At 38.4% G+C, this 17927-nt stretch overlaps 1 protein-coding gene and 1 pseudogene across 1 annotated transcript in view; one reads left to right on the top strand and one right to left on the bottom strand.

Annotated features, from left to right (window-relative positions):
- The window catches only part of LOC110330272 (UDP-glucuronosyltransferase 2B17-like), a 44604-nt gene extending 26677 nt beyond the window's left edge, over positions 1-17927 (top strand). Inside the window, exon 6 of the mRNA XM_021210290.2 lies at positions 17675-17927. Within this exon, the coding sequence (XP_021065949.1) occupies positions 17675-17927 (253 nt within the window). The remainder of the gene's footprint in view (positions 1-17674) is intronic.
- On the bottom strand, positions 4503-6056 carry LOC115065229 (annotated as a pseudogene).

Below are 17927 nucleotides of genomic sequence, written 5' to 3'. Positions count from 1 at the left end.
TCAGATTACTCTCTGCAGGGAAGCTCTCCTCTAGCAGGGAATGTGCACAGAGGCCTAGCATTCAGATCTGCCTCCTGGCTGAAGATGTTGGCCTAAAACAGGGTCTGTCCCAGAAGATGTGTTGCCTCTACAGTTTATTCACTCACTTGCACAGACTAGCCCCTGAGGGACCCTGGACACAATATGACTCTCTCACCTGCTCTGGCAGACAGAGCCCTCACAGGTGGCCACCTTTNCTCTGGTGAAGAAGGTGCCCAAATTTCTGGAGCCCGAAACAGGGTCTGTCCCAGAAGTTNGGTTGCTTCTGTCTGTCCCAAAACTGTGTAGCTTCTGCAGTCCACACTCTCACCAGTGCAGACTGGAGCCTAGGTGAACCGGAGCAAAGATGGCTCTCCTGCTAGCTCAGGCCTTGCGACTCCTCCCTGGAGGACACCCCTCCTCGGGCAGGAAATGTGTCTGTTGACTGGAGTCAGAAATGGGATCTTTCCCAGAAGCCATGTCGTTTCTGCAGGCCGTCCTCTCCCTGGCAGTGCACTGGAGCAAAGATGGCTCTCTTACTGGCTCAGGCCTTGAGACCCCTCCCAGGCGGACACCCCTCCTCAGGTGGGAAAGGTGGCAGATGACTGGTGCCAGAAATGGGATCTTTCCCAGAAGCTGTGTCGCTTCTGCAGGCAGCCCTCTCCCTGGCCGTGCACAGGAGCAAAGATGGCTCACTTATATACCCAAATATATGATTTTTAAAAGAAAAATAAATTTGTAATATATGGTGTTGTTGTCATATATGAATTTGTGATATATGCTGTTGCTGCTCAAGTATCATTACCAGATGTTCTTACAGTTTTTACAGATGTACCTAAAGCTAAAAGGCCTTTTTGGTTTCTTTCAGATTATCCAGTTTTTCTTGATGAATGGCTTGTCTTGAGCAAAATGAATTATATGCTGTAATGAAAGCTATTATATGTATCCACTAGTAATTCATTTATTGGTAGTCTCAGCATACATTGTAGGGATTGTAAAACAGGTTTATACTTCAGTTATTTCTAATTATACATTAACAGTTGTTAAGAACACTTTTTCTACAGTTACAAAATGAATTAAGAATTAGTAATGGCAGAATATTTGTTACTCATACTAGATCTCATACCAAGTTACTCAGGTTCATTTCTAAAGGAAATGAATATGTGGTTTGGTTTCTGCAGAAGATGAGCATAAGACTTTCCAGACTAATGCTAACCAGTTACATGCACAATATAAAATTCTTTATAAACAAGCTAAGACTATCATCTAACATTGTCCAATTTGTAAACTTATGCATTTCCACGTGATCCCATTAATTCACTGGAATGCAATCAAAATCGATTTGGCAAATGGATGTCTGTCATGTACCTGAATTTGGAAGATATTTTTATGTGTCTGAATCTATTAACAGATTTTCTCCATTTATATGGGGTCCAGCACTTACTGCAGAAACTGCTTGTCATGCTTTATTTATTAGCGTCGTTTTAATTGGCAGTGTTGGACTGGGTGCTTAGTAATGTTGCTTTTACAAGCACACTTTAAAACTATGTGGCAAAATATTTTGGAAACCAGATTAAAAAATAATAAAGGAGGAAATTGTAGAGAAATGGCACGAGGTAACTGCTCCCAGTCTGCTAGCTGAGAAGTGACTTAAAGATACTAAAGAATCCCATCATCCTGGCACCAAGAGAAGGCAAACTATCTCTGCAGAGAATCCTGGTGCTCTGCTAAATAAGCTGCATATCAGAGGAAGTGGCCTTCAGGATCATTTTCTCGTGAAATAAAACCTTTTGTTTTAATACAACTAAGCAACATTTGAAGAGTTGGACTGATGACAGATTTCTCAGTCTGCAAGGAGGTTTAAGTCACCTTGAACCTAGATAAAGTATTGCTCGAGAAACAGAAGCTATTGTGAATTAGAAGAGTGAGATATATTTATTCTGCTTGCCTATTAATGATTCTAGAAAATTCAAGTATGTAGTGGTTTATGTTACTCTGCATCCCCTGTGTCCTGAGTACTGTGATCCTAACCAGGGACCCCAACACAGTTGTTGACAATCAAGAATTTTTAGTAAATCACGTAAACTAGGCACTAAAGAAAAACACCGTACTTTCTCACCACTGTGTAGAAACTAGCAGAACTGATTGTATAGAAGTATAGAGAAGACCTGATGTCTAGGAAGGAAAGAGTGAGTGGGGATAGAGAGGTCAGGCAATGTTTGTATCCTGCCACTGGGTAGCAGGATCACTATATATAGAAAGTTAATAGAGGACATTAGAAAGAGTGACTTTCAGCATTGATTAAAAATGACATTATAAATGTTTAACGAGCTGGAAGTGGTAAGTATTCATATTTAGTAATTACATACATCAGAGGAATTCTATTGTTACCTTGAGAGAACCTATCTTGAATATTAATATTTTGACAAAAGCACAGTACTCACAAAGGTCATTAGTGACTGACTACAGTGCAGTGAGAAAGTGTGTAGTGGACATTGTTAGAAAGTCTAGTCTATGAACTGCTCCTTTGGTCTTCCAGTGAACAATATTTTCATATTGGTCTCCAAAGAAAGGAATGTCAACTACAGTAATCCCACGACAGATCGCCTCATAGGTGCCATTGGTGCCACCATGAGTTATAAAAGCCCTGGTTTTGGGATGAGATAGTATGAGAGGAAATGAAGGGAAAGTATTAATCATAAGTCTGAGAAAGAAATTGAGAGGCAGAGAATAAAGGCAAGACTCAGTAAAATGTGCTTTAGATAACATTATCATAACTGAGTAAATGTACTGTTCCTGTAAAATTTTAGAGCTACTAACACTTCAAGTCTATGGAACTTTAAGTAAAGACCACATAGAGGAGATGGAGTGTGGAAATAGAATTATTTTGTGTAGTGGATAACAAAGGAAGAGCTCCTCTCACGTGGAGCAAACAGCATATGCAAGCTCATGGTTTAGGAGAATGTATTCTCCAAAGAGACAGTAAAGTCACTACCCCTAACGGGTTGGGACAAGCAGTAGGTTTTTGGTGCTCATGTTTGTAAATCAGTCTGAGCACATTTTGTCACAAGGGGTGCCATCTCTTTATGTGAAGTTTTGTGCTGAGCACAATCAATGAAAAGTCAATTATAGAAGAATGCCAATCTCTTTGACATTTAAAATTACTCTACATAGTGGAAAGGGTAAAATGTAAAGTTATAGAAATATATATAGAGAAATGTGAAGAAGTGGCTTAAATATATCTGAATCATAATTACAGCAGAGATCAAAATATTTTCTCTCCACCTAAAAAGTTAACAGAATAGTCATTCAATTCATTTTTGAGAAGATGATATCACATTTGTCATAAATGTATTAGTGCTGACATTTATCTTCCTGACTAGTCGTTCCTCATGTAGCAGTTCTGACTTGATGCTTACCCAGAAGGTCATTATACAGACTGATGTTGAGGCCCAAGGTTTCTGGCTTCTTGCCTTCAAATCTCCAAAGAACCTGTTAAGGTAAAGCTAGTTTATTATTCCTTTGGTCAAATGTCAAGTTACTCATGCTAGAATTCAGAAGAGATTAAGAAACAATGGAGATGAAGCCTATTGTGTAGGAGCCAGGCAGGAGGTTAATTGATGTGAATCAAAAGGCCAAGAAGTGGGAGCGGGTGGGTAGGGGAGCAGGGAGGGGAGGGTATAGGGGATTTGGGGGATAGCATTTTAAATGTAAATGAAGTAAATACCTAATAAAAATTGGAAAAAAAGAAACAAATACATCAAGGATGAATATATGCTTCACACTTCTGCATTTATTCTTGTTCTCATCCAAGTTTCAGAATACTACCTTAACAGTTAATTAACCCCAACTTAGCCAAAGTTAGGTCCAGGGATGTCAAGCAGAAGGAATTAAGAAATGTGTGATTCTAATATCAGTTCAACAGTCTACCCAAGTTATAAATATATACCTTTTTAGTTTTTGTAATATATATTTATACCAGTTTTTATTTTTCAAATTTAGTCTGGCTATTTGTCACTGATATTTGAAGTTGTTCACTTATAATGACTCTTCTTAGATTAGTTCCTTGTCTCTTGTTACACTGTCTAAGCCTTTGCTAATTCAAGAAGAAGGTTCCAATATTTACCATATTTCAAAATTAACAGGCTCTGTCTCACTTGTAGATTTGGGGGTGATGGATCCCCATCTATCCATTAGAGAGAACTTTTAGGTAGCAAACATTACTGCTACAGTAAGGGATCATCATATCCTAAGACTAAAATCTTTGTTATCTCACTAGTAGAGACACACCTTTAAGGTAAAATTAGATTGTGGAAGGAAGCAGTCATATTTGACAGAATTCATGGAATTCATGGACCTTAACTCAATTTCTACTTTTGTTAAGAATGACATTCTCATGCACAACTAATAAATTCATGAAATTGTTTTCATTTTCATGATGATCAAATCAATGTAAACAGTACATTCCATGTATTAAATCACCATCAGTTCCTTGATGGTTCTGAAATACAAAGAGAATTTTATAGTGTGCATTTTTTTCAGTGCTGATGTCCTTTGTGAAATGTATTTATATAAACTGCACATAAGTATTTGGGACCCTCATATTATGAAGCAGTTGCTTTTGAAGAATAACAATTCCTACCACTAAGGACAAAAAGAATCCACAGTTCTTAAGACCCAAAACTTGTTTCTGTAACATCAATCCAGTCTCCATTACTCTTAACTACCTGCCAGCTTCCTTCCCATACCTTTCCTTCTGTTTGCCTTTCAGCAGCACTGGGCATGTTGGGCCAGCTCTCCCTGGCTGACCTCAGAGACCTCAGCATCAGCACACCCTTCATGCCCTCACTCTGTACCTCCCTCAACCTCTCCTGTTGACATTGCATTGTAAAATTCTTTAAAGTTTAATCTGACCTTCACATACGCAACACAGAGCACAAGCTCTCCACCGACGACATAGGGTGCATGTTCACACTCATGATAATAGAAATAAAGGCAATAAAATGATTTCCTTTGTGGGTGTGTGCCTTCTAGTAATGTCCTCACAAGTTATAGACAAGGTTTTGAAACTCACACTACTGCACACAAGATTTCCTGCAGTTGTTTGAATTTGACAGATAATTTTCTAGGTTGTCTACCATTTTATTTAGGAGAGACAAATCATTCCTCTATCAATCCTGTTCATACAGATTCAGCTTCAATGACAGCAAATTGAGAATGAAACAATCCCAACAGAACAGGGCACTTACCTAATGTTTCACTATAAAGCTGATTCCACTTCTTCTCATAAAACATTTGGAACCAAAAGTCAAAACACAGCTCATAGATGACATTTCTCAGCCTCTCCATGAAAGTCATCCTGTCGCTCAGTTGTGACATGGCAGCAGGCACATAGGAAGGAGGCAGTGGGAGTCCCCCACTGTACTTCTCATAAGTGGAGCCAGGAAAGAAGTGGAGACTGTACACAAGGGAGTTCTTGAGGATCTTGGCCAGCAGGTCACCACAGAGTATGAAGGGATCTTCTAGGATCCATCAAAGCTAGATTTCTTTAGCTTTGTCATGAGTTTTTAACTACATCTTTACAGAGACTCTGAAAACAATCTGAATCTACCCAAACCATTTCTTGCAACATAAAGAAATATCCCCCAAAGTGACTGCTTTGGGAGCTCATAAATATATTTCTTGAGTGAATCTCAGAAACATTCTTCTACCTCAGATAGGGAGTATGATGTAGGATAAGTCTTGAATTCAATAATAGATGTGTTGTCAACCTTATTAGAAAAGGATGCTGAAGGTTTCAGAACCATCACTTTATGACCCTTCTTCAGAAGCTCACGTAGGATTGTCCTTAAGTTGAGCCAATGGCTGAACTCCATTGGCCACACCAGCACCTTCCCACCAGTCCCATATCCTAAGGAGACACTCGGCAGGGGCAGGGGCAGGGGCAGGGGCAGGGGCAGGGGCAGGGGCAGGGGCAGGGGCAGGGGCAGGGGCAGGGGCAGGAGCAGGAGCAGGGCTGCTGCCATTTTTACAGGCATCTTGGTTAACTTCAGGCCTGCCTTCAAAAGGATGATTTCTCAACTCTTTCTGATAAAACCAGTAATAATAGGTCAGTTAAAGTATAACTTGTACACACCAAAGCAAATAGACATGAGATAGTCACAACCCTTAGAAGGCAAGTGTCAAAATATGAAGGGGTGAGACAACTCCTGATTCTCCGTGACCTTGAATGTACACTGTATTTGGAGTACAATGGAAAGTAAGATCTCTCTTTCCTTCCTACACCCCTCTTTCTTTTTCCTAATATCTTTTTTTCAAAGTAAAGAATCTGAAGTAAAGGTATAACGTTTTAGTCACATTTTTATAAATACCATAGTTCAGTGGTTTTTAAAATATGAATATTGGCAACATCAATCATTTACCATACTATTTAATGATTTTGAAGATATTGGTCAGAGGTTCATAGTATAATTACAGTATTACACACACTCCAATTATATTTAGATCAAATAGTATTCTAAATAGAACCCATGTTCTTTTAACCTTTCCATTGGATCCAGCTCCACCCTACCAGGTCTTTGCTTCCTGTAAGTAGTCAGCCTGGCAGGAGTGAATAGGTAAGGAGATGCTTCTGATTCCCTCCTTGGCTGTCAGACTATTTAAATAATTTTCCCAGTGCCCTTCTGCTAGGAGAAGAAATGTTTGATCTCTAGGTGCACCCAGAGGAGGAATTTGTTTCTAGGAGGGCCATTTACAATCTAGGGAAGGCTGACATTTCTGGAGACTGTGAGCTAAGTGAACAGTGGATAAGGATCCATGCCATTCCTGGAAAACTTAGCTATGCATGTTTTGTCAGAATCCCAAAGATGGAGTTGGGAAGGATGACTGGCTCTTTTTGTCTCTTTTCCTAATGTGATCACAAAGAATAAATTTTCTTTCTGCATTTCACAATTCATTTGGCTCTTTTGATTGACTTATTCAGGTAGGTTTTTGTGTGTGTAACAACTTACACCACCCTGTATTACATTTCTCTTGGACAGAAACCATGCCTTAGTCATCTCTACAAAGAACAAGGTAGTACTTACTGAGTGATTCTTTAATGAATCCATGAATCCAGGAATGAGAGAATCAGCATGCAAACCCATGTCTATGTAACCTCGCACTCAAAGTTATCCCTTACTGGTGAAAAAAGATGCCTACAGCCTATACCTTGGCAGAACACAATCAGGTGGAATCTTTAGTTTGCAGACTCACAGGAACTGTGACAGCATGTAAAAGCCCGATACAAGTTCAGGGCAGAGAAAAAATCTCAGTGTGGAGAGGACAGGTGCCCATGGACTTCCAGCACTAGCTGGGGAACTATTAGCAACTGATACAAAGAGACTGGAATAAAGTGCTAATTAAGGCAGAAAAAGGGTGTTGAAAGTAACCTTGTCCATTCTATATACAGTCAACAAACCCAGACACTTTTGTGGGTGCCGACAATTGATGCTGACAGAAGCCTGATATAGCTGTCTCCTGCGAGGCTCCACCAGTGCCTGACAAACACAGAGGTGGATGCTCACAGTCATCCATTGGACTGAGCAGATGGTACCCAATTAAGGAGCTAGAGAAAGGACCCAAGGAGGTGAAGGGGTTTGCAGTACAATAGGAGGAACAACAATATGAACTAACCAGTACCTCCCAGAGCTCCCAGGAACTAAACCACCAACCAAAGTGTACATATAATGGGACTCATGGCTCCAGCTGCATATGTAGCAGAGGATGGCCTAGTTGGTCATTGATGGGAAGAGAGACCCTTGGTCCTGTGAAGGTTCTATGCCCCAGTGTAGGGGAATGCCAAGGCCAGGAAGCAGGAGTGGGTGGTTGGTAGGAGGGGTGGAGAGGATAGGGGATTTTCAGAGGGGAAACCAGGAAAGGGGATAACATTTGAAATGTAAATAAAGAAAATATTTAATTAAAAAAAATCTAAAAATCTAAAAACAACAAAGAAAAAACAGAAAGTAAACCTTGGAATGAGCGACTCAGCAGGAACCCATTTGATCTCATCTAAGGTGAAGTTTGGTTTCAGCTCAGGATTGTTTTGAAATCAAGTACCTGCAGAAACCAGAGCCTGCTTCTGTTGTAACTTATATTATTCCCTTTGAAAAAAGTACTCTGTTGACCCTTCTTTGAAAGTATTTTTCTGGCCAGTGTTTCCTTTATAGCTAGGTTCTGTACCTGGCACTTTGGCATAATCTGTTTCTAAATCCACAGAACTCTTGGCCAGCTTCAGCTCTCTTTCTTATTCACACACACACACACACACACACACACACACACACACACACACACACTTGGTTTATTCGAGACAGGGTTTCTCTGTGTAGCCCTGGCTGTCCTGGAACTCACTCTATAGACCAGGGCTGGCCTTGAACTCAGAAATCCACTTGCCTCTGCCTCCCAAGAGCTGGGATTAAAGGCATATGCCACCACTGCCCGGCTCAGCTCTCTTTCTTATTTTGCTGTCATAAAGTTTATCTACATCATGTGATCATGTCAACTCAGGGTCATGAGGTAGATTACTTGGTTTTGGTAAACAAAAGCATGTCATCAACATACAGAAATGGCACTGTGGTTATAATCATTCTTCCAATTTCTTGAATAGCACTATCAAGTTATGTCTGAATTAGCTAGATATCAGATTAAAACAGCTCTGATATTACACTTAGAATTTTATCCTTCTCATGATCAACTCATAACGTACTTAGGGCTATATAACTAGATTCATGAATTCATTAAAAAAAAAAAACTAATCCCTAAGTATTACATTTCTCTATGGAGTGAAGACATAAAGATGACTAAGGCATGGTATCTGTCCAGGAGAAACTTAATAGGGTGGGATATAAGCTGTCAGTGAAGGGGCAAATGTGACTTCCAACCTCTCACAATGCTATGACATCACTGCTATTTGCTGTTTTATTCCTGATAGTTATGAACCTGGAAGATCTACCAGCCTGAATAGAAATAAAATATGTTGGATATACAAAAACAGTAACATATAATCAGCATATAACGTTGTTGTTGGGTTATGTCTGTGTTCACTAGAAACACTGACTTTCCTTATGAAGTTGAAAAAGTGAGTCTGTATAAAAATTGGGGTACATGTACAATATTATTTATGAGTAGTTAAGACAAACAAAACAAAACAAACAAAAACAAACAAGGAAGGAAGAAAAAAAATCAACCAAATGAAGTCAGAGCAGGCCTGGCATTTGTAAAGGTAATTGGTATTTAGAGGTGTTTTGCAAAGGCTTTATGCCCATGCAAAGTTTGTGAGGCACAGTAACCTCAGTGATTGTTGTTGGGTATAGCTCCACAGTTACATCAAAACATTCTAAACTGAACACAGAATTTTCCTTCTAGAACCCTGAGTGTATATCTGGCATGAATCCTTGCATGCCTTCAACGTTTAGTGCAACAATGAGAGCTATCTTTAATGAAGTCCTGACTCTGTCTCGTTTCAGAGGGAAGGCACCAGAACTGACAAGAGGTTCCACCTGGAAGCAGCTGGCAGAGGCTCATCTCTCAGGACTCTGCTTCAGCCTTCATGAGGCAACTATTTTTTCTTCTTTCCCATGTTAGCAGTCTTATGACAGCAAGAGGCAACATTTTGTAATGGTGAATACCACAGCGACCACACAGACCAATAGGAACCCAATCACATCCAGAGAGTGGTACTGGAACCAGCTAAGGTCATGCAGAGCTGGGCGAAGGTGCTTGGCTCCTTTGTTGTACTTGACATACTCGATCCAGAAGATAGCTCGGTCCAAGGGCTTCATTGGCTGATCATGGTGGATTCTGGGTAATCTCATGGCATTCTTTTTATATCTGAAGAGACAATGCACACCACTAAAATTATACAGAAGGTAATTTGCTGATGTACCTAACATTTTGGTTTGGGAAGAATTCCACAAGTGACTTAAAATTAATCACTTAGACTTGCCACACAAGATCTGTGTTTTATGAGGTGGAAGGGTGGACAGTTTTGTGACAGGGAATTCAGTCTTGTTGAGCACAGGATTTTTCTAAACTTAATGTGTAGCTGACACTGGCCTGGAAGTACATAATGAACTCCTCCATCCACCTGCAACTAATGAGCTTAACAGTCTACACCAGCTCCTCAGGTACACATGCTGGCTTTGTTTTTACTTCATTGCCCATAGAATACTTATTTTTAATGTAATTTTGCAGTTGAGCAATATTTTACAAATTGTTGAGAGAAAGTTAGTAAGGAGAGACAAATCTTGTGGTGTGTGTGTGTGTGTGTGTGTGTGTGTGTGTGTGTGTGCATGTGTGTGTATGTTTGTGTGTGTGTTACATGTAACACATGATGTAAGACCAAGAAGTGAAATAGACACAGAATTTATGCTTTACAGGGGCAGGATGTTATGTCAGATATATTTTTTCTAGTATGAGTTTCTCCTCTTCTCTTCTACCTCTGTCTCTTAATTTCTATTTATAACTATATTCCTATTCTGAAAACACTTGTTGAGTTAAGATTCTTCCTTATATAAAAGTTCCACCATAAATTCTCCTCACAATGAAAGCAATCCAATCCTGTTTCTAGACTAGGAGACTGTGTATTCAAGAATCAGCAGCACTTTCTCCTGTTATTTTGACTTTGGACATTCTATTTATGTATATTTGATTTCTGGCAAGCTTCAAAACTACCAAGAGTGTTTCGCGTGTATGATAAATTTAATACCATCTTTCATTCCTTGAGTACTATTTATGCAATATCATATATTATTATAGAAATAAAATAATTTTACCAAAAGTTTTATAGCATTAACAAATATGGGTAAATGATTAAACATTCATTAGTATTAAGGTTTATGACTGTTATGTACATTCCATGGTATTTAGATATACTGTCCTTGTTACAAATAGATAAATACTTGGAATATTATTTATGTATGTAGAAATGTTTTAGATTAATTGTCTCATTCATTGAAATATAAATTTAGAGTAACTTCTTTATTAAACATAAGCACATATTTCAGATAGGCAAAATCACTTAAAGTTTTTCAAAATATTCTCTTTCAGATAGGATGAAAACCAATCTGATAATAATGTGAATGTATCAATATTTTTTGGGAAGTAGTTATACACAGAAAGCACGAATGCACATATTTTTAATCCCAGTACTGAGGAGGACGAAGCAGTCTGACCTCTACGAGTTTGAGTCTTGTGGTTATATATTGAGGCTTTTAAAAAAATATATTAAAAAACAGTGGGGATGAGATTAGTTAAAATACCCAACAAAGGGAGGGAGAAACAGTAGAGACCACATCCCAGGGTTAGACAAGGCCCCTGGTTGAGGGATGGGGCACCCACTCATCTCCAAATTTTTAACCCAGAATTGCTCCTGACTAAAGGAAATATGGGGACAAAGTGTGAAGCAGAGACTGAAGAAAAGGACATCCAGAGACTATCCCACCTGGAAATCTATCCCACATACAGACACCAAACCCAGACACTATTGCTGATGTCAAGAATTGCTTGCTTACAGGAGCCTGATATAGCTGACAAATGTAGATTAATATGCTCACAACCAACCATTGAACTGAGCACAGGGACCCCAATGGAGGAGTTAGGGAAAGGACTGAGGAGGTGAAGGGGTTTGCAATCCCATAGGAAGAACAACAATATCAACCATCCAGATACCCCGCCCCAAGCTCCCAGGGATTAACCGACCAACCCAAGGTTACATATGGAGGGATCCATGCCTCCAGCTGCATATGTATCAGAGGATGGCCTTATCTGGAATCAATGGGAGGAGAAGCCCTTGGTCCTGTGAAGGCTTGATGCCCCAGGTTGTGAGGTGGGAGTGAGTGGGAGGGTGGGAGAGCACCCTCATAGAAGCAGGAAGAGGAGGGATGGAATGGAGGGTTTGCAGAGGGGAAATCGGGAAAGGGGATAACATTTGAAATGTAAATCAATAAAATATCTAATAAAAAATAAATTAAAAAATTTCAAAGAAACAAAGAATACACTCGTGAAGGGTCATTAATTAACAGTGAGAAGGTCTGCAGTTGGCAGTGTGTTGAAGTCCACTCTCTCAGCTGCTTCCTTGGCTACCATGTGATCACGTTAATCTAAAAATAAGGGAACACCAACAAGAGGAATGCCATGATATATTGCCTCAATATATCAAGATGTCTATGGTTCCACCATGAGATATAAAGTTTTGGGTTTTGGATGACCTACAATGAGAAAATTTTTTACATAATTATTGAGATGTGAAATATGTGAAATAAATATTGAGATGTGAAATATTAATATTTTACATATTAATGAGATGTGAAATATGAAGGCTCAGAAGGGGGCTGTTCTCAAGAAAAGACATTATGGTAGCTATAAGTTTGTAGTGAAACTGCTTTGTACTTTTACAGCAAGAAGCACTTTAGTCCACAGGAGAGGTAAGAGAAGACTTTTTGAAAGAACTAGTATGTAACTCAAGATTTGAAAAATGAAAACAAGATTATTACATAAGAAAATGAAGGGAACATATTGTGTAAAAGAATCCAGTGAAAAAGGTCCATGTGTTTAATCTTATAGTAGCAGGCATTAATTTCCTCTGAGGCTCTGGAACATAGAGACAAATGTACGACTGACACTTTTCCAATTGCAATAGAAATCTTTATTCTTATATGCACATGTCAATGTAGCTCTCACCACTCATTGAAGATTTTTCTTTGTAGCAGATGAAGACCATTAGAGAAAGCCAGAATTGTCAAAATTGAGAGCACAACTGACCTTGAAGTAAGGAGCTCAGATGATACATCTGCAACACAAACCCTAAATTTCAGAAGACAGTGGAAATATTGTAAGAGTCATATCACAAGGAAGTCTGCTCTGATATTGTGTCTTCCTATAGTACAGGGATGCTGCAGTCATTGAATTTCAACTTCATGTGGCTTAAACAAGGTCAGTGTAATGAACTTACCAGTTGACATGCCCATGTAGAGGTGGGAAAATTTCACAGTGCCCTTTCCCCAGATGAAGAGGCACAGGAACTTAATGACAAATGGTGGAGGGAGAATTACTTTTGCCTAAAGATGACCCAAAATTTGTTAACTCACAAATGGTAAGACCAAAACACATAAATGAGAGCAATATTAAATGGACATAGAAGGTTGTATGTGAATATTCATATGTATCTAGATATGCAACAATGTAAATGAAGGAGAAAGAGGAGAAAAGGGCACAGGTGGGAAGGAAAGGGGTAGGTCTGAGAGAAGTAAAGAAGAGAAGTCAAGTTTAGGATTTAATTTGACAAAATTAGATTGTCTGAAATTCTTAAAGAATTCATCAAAATGTCACATCAAAAATCCATAAGGCAAGTAGACTATTTATATAGAAATAGTTATGCCCCTGCATTTGGTATATGTAGTATACAGTATGTAGAGTGGTGGCTAGTGAAATCTAAGCCTAAACAAGCTTCAACATGCCATAAAGTACATTAGCACTTTGTGGTAAAGATAGAGCACTTGTTTGCTCAGAAAATAAAGAGTTAGTGCTGAAACAAGAAGGTCGATGATTTTCAGTGACATTTGAGGTACTCCTGTATTAGAATAAGAGATGATGAAAATCTAAGAAATGAGACAAAGAGGCAATCTGTGCAGCCTCAGAACAGCTCTTAGGGAATTGTTACAGCTGAACTGACCATACTTAGATTCAACAACGTGGAGATGATGCTTTTGAATAACAGAGTGTCAACATTTATATGACGCTATTTTCCATTTTGTACTTTTGAAAATAAACGTAATTATTTTGTTTTGTGTTTTAGTGTCTTCATGATATAATGTTCTCTGATTTCTTCATTCACCTCTGCCTTACCAAGAAGGTCATTCTGGGGGATTCACTTGTACAGCTGAGTGTTGGATCCTAAGGTGTCTGGTTTCTTACCATCAAATCTCCACAGAACCTGATACACACAGACAAATACTTTATTCAATTACAGAAATTCCAAAGCTTTGGTATATTTTGATTCTGGAGAACTGAGATTATAAACTTGATCATCATCCAGGTGATTGACAAGAAAATTCACGTGAGGAGAATTCTAAAATACTATGAGATATTAAAAGACAAATAAATAGTGCATTTTCTGTACATGATATTATAATAGCTAGAGCATGACATTTAATTATATTAATTGTATATATCTGATAATTAGTGACAAATTCAAGTATACATGAAATTTTTAGACAGCTAATATGATACTTATTGGGAAAACTAAAGCCAATTAATAGTAGTTTATGATTATGTATATGTCATACATAATCGTATATATAGGATATGTGTATATATCATATATAACCTTTCTCAATATTATTTTACATATTGTTAAGTCATAGGCACATAGTTTTACATATGTTCTCATGATCTTTATTCTATTCACTATAATTAGTTTTATCTTGATGAATAAGAATCATATGTTATAATTTAGCATTTCTAGAAATATTTTCTCTCTTACCAGAAGGTATATTTTCTTTGTTTCAGATAAAATTCATTAAGGACTGCCCTAGGAAAACTATCAATAGGAAAAATTTAAGCATGGATATTTTTGCCTTAAATACATTTCATGTCTAGTATCATACTGAATTTTTTTTTTTTTTCGAGACAGGGTTTCTCTGTATAGCCCTGGCTGTCCTCGAACTCAGAAATCTGCCTGCCTCTGCCACCCAAGTGCTGAGATTAAAGGCATGCGCCACCACTGCCCGGCTCAAACTGAATTCTTAAGTACAAGCAATACCCACAAACTGGAATGTAAACTTTCAGTCTTCTCTTTCTGTATTCTGTTTAGTAAAATAAAATTTTATCTTCTTGAAAGGGGATATTGGTGTCAAGTAATAGAGTAAATGTAGCTTAAAACAGCCAAAAGCTGCTGCTTTTGGAACGTCGTTCAATAATACAATTTATGGAGTTGGGAGCTGCTTGATTTTTCCTACATTATCCTTGCATATCCATGACTTCATCTTAAAATTACAGTCTCTTTCACCACCCAGAAAAACACATTTATATGATGTGCTAGAATAAGAGTTCCTACAGATGGGTTGAAAATTTTATTATTCTGGGCTCACTTCAGGTCAGGACATATTTTCATCTTTTCTCTTATAATTTTCTATATCAGTCACTGAGAAAAAGATTTTTTTCCTCTTTCTTTACAGATATATTTTGTTTCATTTTATGAATATGACTTTTGCCTGCTTGTAATTCAGTGTATGCACTGTGACTGTTCTGTCTGGGGCTTGAAGAACACATGAGATTCCCTGGCAATTGAGTTGGGGATACTTGTGAGCTACTATTAACTGTGGAGCTCTGCCCAACAACAATCACTGAGGTTACTGTGCCTCACAAACTTTGCATGGGCATAAAGCCTTTGCAAAACACCTCTAAATACTAATTACCTTTACAAATGCCAGGCTTGCTCTGACTTCATTTGGTAGATTTTTTTCCTTCCTTGTTATTTTTTTTTACTACTCATAAATAATAATGTCCATGTGCCACAATTTTTTTTACAGACTCTCTTTTCCAACTGCATAAGGAAAGTCAATGTTTCTAGTTATTTTAATGGAACACAGACCTATCCCAATATCAAAGTTATATGCTGCTTATATCAGTTACTGTTTTTGTATAGCCAACATATTTCATTTCTATTTATGCTGGTAAAGTGCCAGGGTTCATAACCATCAGGAATAAAACAGCAAATAGCAGTGATATCATAGCATTGTGAAAGGTTGGAAGACACAATTGCCCCTTCACTGACATCATACTAAGTTTCTCCTGGACAGATACCATATCATGTCATCTTTATGTCTTCTCTCCGTAGAGCAATGTAATACTTAGGGAATGGTTTTTGAATGAATCCATGAATTTAGTTTTATAGTCCTAAGTACATTATGAGTTGATCATGAGAAGGATAAAATTCTAAGTGTAATATCAGAGCTGTTTTAAGCTGATATCTAGCTAATTCAGACATAACTTGATAGTGCTATTCTAGAAATTGGAAGAATGATTCTAACCACAGTGTGATTTCTGTATGTCGATGACATTCTTTTGTTAACAAAAACCAATTATTCTACCTCATGACCCTGAGTTGACATGATCACATGATGTAAATAACCTTTATAAGAGCAAAATAAGAAAGAGAGCTGAAGTTAGCCAAGAGTTCTGTGAATTTAGACACAGATTATGCCAAAGTGCCAGGTACAGGACCTAGCTATAAAGGAAACACTGGCCAGAAAATACTTTTTTAAGAAAGGTCAACAGAGTTCTTTTTTTTGCAAAGGGAGTAACATAAGTTACAATAGAAGAAGGTTCTGGCTTCTGTGGGTACTTGGTTCCAAAACAATCCTGAGCTGAAACCAAAATTCACCTTAGATGAGATGACATGGGTTCCTGCTGACTGACTCATTCCACAGTTCACTTTGTGTTTTTTCTTTTTCTTTTTTAGAATTTTAGAGTTTTTTAAATTAGATATTTTCTTTATTTACATTTCAAATGTTATCCCCTTTTCTGGTTTCCCTTCTGAAAGTCCCCTATCCTCCCACCCCTTCTCACCAACCTATTCACTCCTGCTTCCTGGCCCTGACATTCCCCTTCACTGGGGCATAGAGCCTTCACAGGACCAAGGGCCTATCCTCCCATTGATGACTAACTAGGCCATCCTCTGCTACATACGCAGATGGAGCCATGAGTAACACCATGTGTACTCTTTGGTTAGTGGTTTAATCCCTGAGAGCTCTGGGGAGGGGGTACTGTTTATCTGATTATTTCATATTGTTGTTCCACATATGGTGCTGCAAACCTCTTGAGCTCTTTGGATCCTTTCTCTAGCTCCTTCATTTGGGACCCTGTGCTCAGTCCACTTGTAAGCTGGGAGCATCCACCTCTGTATTTGTCAGGCACTGGTGGAATCTCTCTCTATTCTCTCTCTCTCTCTCTCTCTCTCTCTCTCTCTCTCTCTCTCTCTCTCTGTTTGTGTGTGTGTGTGTGTGTGTGTGTATGTGTGTGGTGTGTGCTTGAGTGTGTATGGACTAAAATAGTATTTAACTTAAGATAACTTGATGTTAACTAAGCCAGGTAGTTCTTAAGATTATTGAGAACATAGGGTATAGTGTTTTTATTCCCATTATCTGATTCTCTAAAACATTATCTGACTTGATAAAACAACTATAAATTTCAGTAGGGCTCCCAACACATTAAGGAGTGAAGGAACCCTCAGCTCTGAAATGACTGACTTATGCTGACTGCCTCTTCTCTGTGTCAGTAACATGAACTACCTAGATGCTAGTGGTCAGATAAAGATGTGTGTCTCCCCATCTTTATCTTAAACAGTCTTNGGCACTATAGTTCCTTGATATCACAATTGTTTCAAAAAGATGAGAGCATTGATTCAAAACTAGATGTTGCACTTTTTATGTCTGCCTTTGATCACATTGTCTCAGGAACAGATTGCTTCTACTACTTTTACTTTAAACTCCTGAATATCTCCACAATAAAAAAGTCCAAGAAAGTAGTCCCTAAACTTACATATTACTTGTGGCTTGCATAACATATTGGATGTTCCATAAACAAGAAAATTAGTTTCTGTGTGTTTATCTTTCAGTTATAAAGAGAATGTCATGCGGTTATCAAGAATCCACCATGATCAGCCAGTGAAGCCCCTGGACCGAGCAGTCTTCTGGATTGAGTTTGTCATGCGTCACAAAGGAGCCAAGCATCTTCGAGTGGCAGCCCATGACCTCAGCTGGTTTCAGTACCACTCTCTGGATGTGATTGGGTTCCTGCTGGCCTGTGTGCTGACTCTGACATTCATCATCACTAAATGTTGCTTGTTGGTTTGTCGTAATTTTATATGA

The sequence above is a fragment of the Mus pahari genome, chromosome 13 (assembly GCF_900095145.1).
Source record: "Mus pahari chromosome 13, PAHARI_EIJ_v1.1, whole genome shotgun sequence".
Taxonomy (NCBI): domain Eukaryota; kingdom Metazoa; phylum Chordata; class Mammalia; order Rodentia; family Muridae; genus Mus; species Mus pahari.
This window is presented reverse-complemented; position numbering and strand designations above follow the sequence as displayed.